At 37.7% G+C, this 9,144-nt stretch overlaps 2 protein-coding genes across 2 annotated transcripts in view; both read right to left on the reverse strand.

Moving 5' to 3' along the window:
* The window catches only part of STK31 (serine/threonine kinase 31), a 148,045-nt gene extending 147,784 nt beyond the window's left edge, over positions 1–261 (reverse strand). The window contains exons 1-2 of the mRNA XM_006146687.1: positions 204–261; positions 63–115 (exon numbers count right to left, since the gene is read on the reverse strand). Coding sequence (XP_006146749.1) covers positions 63–115; positions 204–261 — 111 coding nt within the window. The remainder of the gene's footprint in view (positions 1–62; positions 116–203) is intronic.
* Positions 262–6,638: 6,377 nt separating this feature from the next.
* FAM221A (family with sequence similarity 221 member A) overlaps positions 6,639–9,144 on the reverse strand; it is a 44,585-nt gene continuing 42,079 nt past the window's right edge. Inside the window, 1 exon segment of the mRNA XM_006146663.3 lies at positions 6,639–7,048. Coding sequence (XP_006146725.2) covers positions 6,980–7,048 — 69 coding nt within the window. The 3' untranslated portion in view covers positions 6,639–6,979.

Below are 9,144 nucleotides of genomic sequence, written 5' to 3' on the forward strand. Positions count from 1 at the left end.
CAGCAGGACTTGGGTTAGGAGAGGGAAGGGGAAGAGAGGAAACCAATCTGGCTGCCATTTACCTGGGCCCAAAATGTTAGTGCATCTTCTACATGACTTCCAACCACATCTTCAACTAAAACCAAATCATAATGCAAAGAAAATTAGAAATAAATTAATATCTTCTAGCTTTTACACCCAAAGATAATTTTTAGTATCAGTACCTTTATTGTAATGTGTTTCTTCATCCATTTGGACAATTCCTGAAAAACTAAATTCCATACTTGCATTAGATAGTAATAATTCATCCATTAACAATTAATAAAGACTAAACCATGTAATGATTAAATTCTTTCAAGTTATGTTTTATCCTAAACAAAGGTAGCAAAATCCAAACTCCATTAAAAATTACATAAAAGTTGGGGTCTGGGAACCAGCAGTTAGTGTAATGGCTATGTCGCTGGACTCCCACGTAGTCGACCACGGTTCGCATCCCGGACCTGGTGGCTTAAAACTCACACCGGGCGTGTGTGCGTGCGTGCCCAAGATCCCGAGAGGAGAATGGAGAAGGGATTGTGGCATGGCCATCCCCCTGGGGGGTGATTTCTCGCTTTCTGTCTCTCTGTCTGTCTGGCGAGCGCACGTGCCCTATAGCAAAAACCTCTCAAAAAAAAAAAAAATCCCCCCAAAAATTTAAAAAATAATAAATAAATAAAAGTTGGGGTCACCAGGTAACATGGTGGTTAAGGCTCTGGGTTCCCACATGACCAACAGAGGTTCAATTCCCGGACCTGACAGCTTGCAAATCTTGTCAAGCCCATGTGCATGCATGCCCAAAATCTCAAGAGGAAAATAGAAGAGAATAGATTTTGATGTGGGCATCTCCTTTGGGGGGTGACTTCTCACTTTCCCACTCTTTGTCTCTCCAGTAAGCACACCTGCCCTATGGCAAAAACATTTTTTAAAAATTACAGCAAAGATATTTTCTTCAATAATTATTTCTTGTCTTGAATATATTGTAATTTGTAAATTCACCATATATAATCTCTATCCTTAAAATTATCCAAACTTTAGCTAAGCTTTTACAAATTTACACTGAAGTGGATTTGGGTACATTTTGATCAGATACATAAATTATTGCTTTGGAATAATGTGCATATTCTATTAAAAAATTAATGCATGCTCAACACAAAGAGAAACACTGCAAATACATCCAAAACAAATGCTTCAGACTGGTAATCCATTTTATTTAAAAGGTACAGCAGTTACTACTTCTGAAGATATGCTGAAATTAAAAACTGCATAATAAATCAAATTTTGTCCAAAATCCCAAAAATAATTTTCATTAGAGTATTATACTTTATCAACTAACTGCAAAATTTTTCAAAAGAAATGTCTACTTCATAATTTTACTTAGTACACTAACTAGAATATTGTACTTTCTATTCATAAATGTTGAAGGAAATTGAAAATATCTATTAAGTTGAAAAGTTATCTAACGATACCACTACAACAAATTTCTAATGCTCTCTTAATGTGAGTCATTAATCCTTTATCAAGGTTAAAAATAAATAAATAAACTTTCTGAACTTTTTTGATTTTTGTAAGTACTTAAATTGTTTTTTAAATAGGCACCAAAACATCTTCAAAACAGTCTTAACGCTGGTCAAAAAAATATTTATTTATTGAATTGACCTAAAAGTGGTAAAACCAAGTTGGAATCTCTTTAGGGAGATTATATATTTCCCTCAAAGACAAGAAGTCTTAAATAGAAGAAATGAAAATGTTTACTCTGAAAATTCCGCCACATTCTAACAAAGGATACATTTTAAATCTTAAAGTGACTCTCCCACGATTACTGGATACTGACGCTGTATCCACTTTCTGCCAATTCTGGTTTTACCAAATGGCGTACCCAAATCGCCACTTCGAGTTGAGAAAGGGAAACATTCGGGTACAGGCAGTTCCTAACATTTGGTTCCTGAGGGAACCTTAAGTGTAAATAGTATAGTAGTTGAGAGAAGGGGAAGAGAGCACAGGCCTGCGTGTTCCTATCTCCACCGAGAACACACACACCTGAGTGATTTGAACGCCAGTCTTGCATCCCGACGCGCACTCTAGAGACTTGGGAGTGGTGGATTGACGGCAAAGGAAGGCCTGAAATTGGCCTTCCCTCAAGGCTTGGAGCACTAAAACGCAACCAGTGACTAAAGCATGATCCTTGAAGTGGTCACCATTGCCCCTACCGTAAAGACTACTACTGACCTCACGCCTCCTGCCACAGACGCTGCTGAAAGATTATCACGGCCCCACATGATGGGCCTTGGGCCTTTCGCGCGTCACGAACCTCGCCCTCGGCTAGCTCGACGACGCACTTGCAGAGACTTACCGCGCATGCTTCGTACGCCAGGAGCCCATACTGCGCTTGCGCCTTAGGCCCTGGGGTAATCGTCAGGGTTTGGAGGGAGCGTACAGCTGAGTCACATGAGCGGCGAGGCCCAGGCCTGCAGCAAGGCATGCTGGGAAGGGCTGGTTCTCGTCCCTTTGAGCCTGCCAGTCCTAACCATCTCACTGAGGCTGCACGCAGCGGGTATATCGCTGTCGGCATATATGGGTCAGTTCCTTTAACGAGGTTGTAAACAACTTAAGACTGTGACGTGGGATTTCGTGGGCTTCCCTAATTTGTCCATGTGTTTTTAAACTTTAAACCACCCAAATTAGAAGAATCCCAACATTCTTTTTACATGACAGGAAGCAAAAAATTATTGTGGTAAATGAAAGGAGTGTTTTTTAGATTTGTAGCTTTGCAAGCATTTCTCAACTCAATCTTAGCATCCATGTTTCTCTTAGGTTGTAGCGTTTTTTCCACATTAAAGGGGGAAAGTTCGTGTGGCTTAGCTGTCCAGTTACATGCAGAGAGTGAACTATGGGGCAAACCTGGCACAAATGTTGAAAATGGTCTCCATTTTATGTTTAACAGCTTGATAGAGGTATAATTAATGTACAATAAATTACAGATATCAAAAGTGCACAGTTAAGAGCAAAGATGAAATCATCCTCAAAATCTAGATAAAAATTTCCATACTGACCCAAGTCTTCTCATGCCCATTTATTATATAATACCTGGCTTCCCCCCACCTACCTTTCTGCTTTCTCTCACTATACATTAACTTGCATTTTCCAGAATTTGATATTATTGACATCATACAATATGTACATTTTATCTGACTTCTTACAAAAGCTGCTTTAAAAAGGTATGGTGGTGAAGCTTTATTTTCAGATTCACTTAAAATAGTATGTTGCTTTTTATTGCTGAGTAGGGTTCCACCACTTGAGTATAATACAGTGTATCTACCTTTTGATAGCTATTTGGATTGTTTCCAGTTTGAGAGTGTTTCAAAGTTTCTATCAGGTACAAATCTTTGTATGGACATATACTTTAATTTTTCTTAGGTTAATACCTAGGAGTAGAATGGAACTGTTTGTGTGAAGAACTGCCACATTGCTTTATAAAAGAATTGTGCTATTCTATGATATATTCCCATCCAAAGCAAGAGTTCTAATTACTCCACATCCTCACCATCACTTGATATAGCACGTTTTTAGATTTAGACTTTTATATATAGTGCTATCTCCTTGTAGTTCTAACTTGCATTTATTTCTCTATTGACTTAAAATGTTGAGCATCATCTTGTGTTTATTTTCTATCCATGTATTTATTATGTGAAGTAACCAGTTTTGGGTTTGTTTGGTTTTTTTTTTTTTTTCCATTTTTTAACTGGTTTGTTTTCTGAATTGCTTTTTTCCCCCACTGTCCTAAATTACTTATTAGGTATGAATTTTACAACCATTACTTATGGTAGCGGTAACAGTGGAGTTGAAGAGTGTTGTACCTTCTCCAAGTTGCACAGTGAAAACTGCCAATAGGGCAGTGGAACATGGGGCCCTTTCTAAGGTCATGGCTCTTGTCACTGCAGATGTTAGCGCACACATCTCCCTGCACTTGTGGACTGGTTTGGTAATCCACTGAATGTCAGGGTTTCTTCTGACAACTTTGTGGAATGGATCAATGAGGATAACCTCAAAGAATTTGTATGTGGAATCTTCTTCAACCCAGTAACAATTCAGGACTCTAAGAGCCCCACAGTGGCATCCAGTTCACTCCCCTGCAATAGACTGGAGGCTTCTAGCAAACTTTAGCTGGTTAACACCATGGTGGCCAGGCTTGCCATAGGTTGTACCCTTCAGAACTGGCCTTCACAATGCACATGATCCTTATATATGACATAACCCCGCTTAGCCTTATATCCCAGTCTTTTACTTTATCCAGCTAGATGGGGCAAGGGGCCCTCCCATGCTGCACAGAGAGCTGATGGTACTGCCAGGAGCAGACCCCCAGAAGAAAGCACTTCATATCAGACTGCTTCTTCCTTTGTAGCTCCTGAATGTACTTGTTCACACCCATCATGGCTTACCTGATGGCTGCTGCCAGATAGAAAAGAATTTTTAGTAAGTTTTAAAAGTTCTTTATATATACATATAAAATTTCTTCACATTTGGGCCAGGTAGTGGCATGGAGATTAAGACATTGGATCCCATATGGCCAACTGCCTGGTTTGAGTCCTAGACCCAGCGGCTTGCAAATCACACTGGGTACGTGTGCATGCATGCCCAAAATTCTAAGAGGAGAATGAAAGAGAAGGGATGGCAGCTCAGCAATCACTCCTGGGAGTGATTTTCACTTTCCCTCTCCCTGTGTCTCTTTCCTGTGAGTGCATGTGCTCTATAGAAGGAAAAAAAAAAAATCTGAGGCCAGAAGGTGGTGTGGTGGTTAAGGTGCTAGACTCCCACATGGCCGACTGCAGTTCAAGTCCCAGACCTGACCTGACTGCTTGCTTTCTCACTTTCCCTCTCTCTCTCTCTCTCTCTCTCACTCTCTGGTCAAATTAAAAAATAATAATTATAAATAAAATTAAATAAGTAATTAAAAAATAAATAAATAAATCTTTTTAAAATCCTTCAAATTTGCAAATATTTTCTCCCAGTCAATGGCTATCTTTCTACTCTAATAAAATAGTTCAAATTTTTTTGTTTTATAGTTCAAAATTTTTCAGTTCTTTATTTTGATTAAGTCCAGTATTTATCAGTCTTGTCTTAAAGATTATGCTTTTGTGTTATATCTAAGAAATCTCTGACTAACCCAGCTCACAAAAATTTTTCTTCTATATTTTCCTCTCGATGTTTTACATATTTGGGCTTTACATTTAGATCTACAACCCTTTTTCAGTTAATTTTTTAATAACATGTGAAACATTAAAGTTCACTTTTATGCAAATGATATCCCATTTTTTCCAGTACCATTTGTTGAAAACACTATCATTTCTCTATTGAATTGTCTTTGTACCATTGTCAAAGGTCAACTGACCATATATGTGCAAGTCTATTTCTATATTTTCTGTTCCGTTACATTTGATCTATTACTTCCTTTAGACTAATAGCACACTGTCTTGATTACTATAGCTTAATAGTAAGTCTTTTTTTTTTCTTTTTTTAAGAGGTTTTTGTCTTAGGGCACATGTGTTCACCAGAGAGAGAGAGACAGAGACAATTAGAGGGAAAGAAAGAAATCACCCACAAGGGGATATGGCCACACCACAATCCCTTCTCCTCCATTCTCCTCCCAGGATCTTGGGCACACATGCACATGCACCTATAGTGAGTTTCAAGCCACCAGGTCAGGAACTTAAACTGTGGTCGGCCATGAAGGAGTCCAGTGACCTAACCATTACGCCATCTGCTGGCCTATAAGTCTTGGAGATAGGTACTGCAAGTCACCCAATAATGTTCTTTTCCAAAGTTGTTTTAGCTTTACAATTCCATGAGATTAGAGGAATCAATTTGTCAATGTACACACACATCTTAAATGTTTGCTTTCTAAGGCTGTTCCAGTTAACCATCTTAGCCTGAGTTTGCCGGCACATACTCTTCTTCTCCCAAAAAAACAAGGCCTAAAGTAAAGGCTCACGTACATGTAATTCCTTTGGGAAGTGATCTGAAGGAATCAGAGGGATGGTGGAGTGGTAAAGGGAAAAAGAGAACGCTAACAGGAGGATGTATTACTGAGTTGGCCACTGCTATGGATGACTGGTGCTCTGTTCCACAAGATTTTCTAAGGAAGCCTATGTAATGGATCTCACAATTGTCTTGCCAGCAGATGGAAAGGGGAGTATAATATTAGCTTCCACTACCCATTAGTCAAGGGAGGTTTCTAGGTCATTAGCTTCCCCATATCTTTAGGCTGCATGTGTGTGATGCAGAGAGGTTCCAGTGTGTATCTTATGGCATCAGAGGAACCCTGCAGAAAAAAACAAAAGACCCATGAATGGACCCAAGACAAGATGCCAGGGAAGTGGCTTCCACATGAAGCTGTCAGAAGCCTGCCTAGAAGTACCAAAATAAGAGTGGGGCCAAAAGGAATTTAAGTGCCACAGTTACACACACTAGATAGTTAGAAGTACAACTTAAAAATCAGTAGATATCACTTGAAACAGGTTGTATAATTTTTTTAAATCTTTTATTTAATAATGCAACAAAAAGTTTGAAAAATAAAAATAATTGTAACTTACTATTTTTAATCAAAAAGTTGGCCCTTTATGTATTCTTCAAAACCTTTGATAAAATCTTTAATTTTTTTAAATATCCTGAAAAACTTAAATTATGATAAATTAAAAATACTTCCTGTATCTTCAGTTCTTCATCTGAAAATAATCTCATTTTTAGGACAGAGAAAAACTATATACAAAGTTGTAAGTCATGCATTCTTACAAAAGTAATGTACAGTAGTTTCACTTATTTAAATTAAGGACATATCCAAAAAGACATATTTACATAGTAAAAAAAAGTAAATACTTGAAGAAAATATTAATGAACTGTATCATTATATTTAAATAAACATGAAAAAGATATACTTGAATGATGGTTTAAATTTCTCTGGTAGCGTTCATGAATGTTTTGTAGTTGATGGCAATGGAGCTTTTCCTTTCTGTTTAGCGGCCTTTTCCATTTTTATCTGTAAATTTAAAATATGTATTGATATTATAATTAATAAGCAAGTCTAAAGAAAAGAATAGTTGGACCTGCCTCATTTAGATTCATGTCTTATTTATCACAGCCATTTCACATGCTTATTAAGTTGCTAAACATTAAAGCCAAAATCTGATAGTTAAAGGGATATCATTGCATATTTTTAAAAGGTTTGATTTTACTTTACAGAAGCATTTTAATAAAAATAACATAAAAATGACTATCACTTTAGAGAAAATAGTAATTTCTATTGTCACTTGAGGAAATGAACAAAAATGCTGACATGCTTAACCTTGCTTCTAGCCTATGTGCATCCTATACAGTTATGGAATATGTCTAATCCAGTTGTATTGGGTTAGGGCTGATTTCATGATATTCTCCTAGAATTCCCACAGTTACCTGATGGAAGATTTTTGTCCCCTGCACTATAGTTAAAGCAAAGAAGCACCACACACCCTAAGTAGTGGCCTTCTGTTTAAATACATGCAGACCTTTTCTGTGCATCTAAAGATCTCAGAGAACACAAAGCTCACTTGCCACTTACTACCACCCATGATCATACGCCAATTTCCAGAGGCAGCATCCTGCCTTACTCCTGCAAGAAAAGGGTGACAGGGCCAGCAGGTGATGTGGTGGTTAAGGCACCAGACTCCCACATGCCCAACCATGGTTCAAGTCTTAGACCTGGTGGCTTGCCTTCTCACTTTCCCTTTCTCTCTCTCTGTGCTGCCCTATAGCAAATTTAAAAATAATAGTAGTAGTAGTAATAAATAAAATTTTAAAATACATTAAATGTTAGGGAAAAAAGAGAAGGAGAGAGAAAACAAGAGCACAATAGTAGATACAGGGCCTCCTACCTTATAAAGTGCTGAGGAATAAGATCAAGAAACCAGGAAAGACCTAGTAAAACAGTTTATATAATCCATCAAATTGAAAATAACAAATTCCCAAAAATAAAATCAGATTATTCTTCCCCATTTTTTTTATATCTTTGTCTCCTCTTTGAATTGGTCAGGAACCTCGCTCAGAAAGCATATCATTCTTACATACTCTATCAGTCAACTGGTCAATAGACCCCCAAAGAACACCTTATTCTAAAGCAAATATTTTAGCTTTTAAAGTCAAATAGAAAAGCATTTGACTCCTACCTATACCATTTATTAAATATTTGAGGCAGTTACTTAAAATAGTTTCTCATTTGTAAACAAGCAATAGAACTTCCTGGGGTTGTTCTAAAGATATAAATAAGATAACATATATCAATACCTGGGCACTTAAAAAGCATTCAAATGCTAGCTCCTTTTCCCCATCTCATTTAAAGCCAAGTATAAGATTTACAGTAACATCGAGAGAAGAAGATTCCACATGGCTCTAGTGAACTAGATTTTTCAGGGAATGAAGATTTCCTACTGATAATTCAGCCTCCAACAAACGAGCTAGTGGCAGAAGAAGCCGGGCCTTCAGAAGAAGGTTCCACGTGGCTCCAGCGAACTAGATTTTTCAGGGAATGAAGATTTCCTATTGATAATTCAGCCTCCAACAAACGAGCTAGCGACGGATCTTAGAGCACCATAGCTAAACATCCAAATACTAATAGGGTTAAAATATTCCCCACTATCTACTGAATCTTCTGCACCAGCAATCACAACAGAACGGCAAAGAGATTCTAGATCACCTCTGTCTGCTTGTTCCTGAACATTAAGGCTGAACTTCAAGAATTTGAAAGAAACACATCATCCATCAGATGACAAGAAATTACTGCCGGATCACGAGAAATATGGGAAAACGAGAAAATACCTCTCCTCCAAGGGAAAAGAGTAACTCTTCTTCGTCCACAAGCAGTTCGGTAAAAATCATGTAAATGTCTGATAAGGAATTTAGATCATTCATAATGTCGAAGCTAACAGAGATGGAAGAGAAGAGAGATAATGAACTGCTAAAGAGAAAGGAGAAAGAAGTTGGTGAGTTCCAGGAGATGAGGAAATTCTTGCAAGATCTAAAAGAGGAATCACACACTTTACAAAAGACTCAAATGGAACTGCTAGAGATGAAGTCTATAATACAGGAAGTCAAGATCTCCCT

This window comes from Tupaia chinensis, unplaced genomic scaffold, assembly GCF_000334495.1.
Source record: "Tupaia chinensis unplaced genomic scaffold, TupChi_1.0 Scaffold000184_1, whole genome shotgun sequence".
NCBI lineage: Eukaryota > Metazoa > Chordata > Mammalia > Scandentia > Tupaiidae > Tupaia > Tupaia belangeri.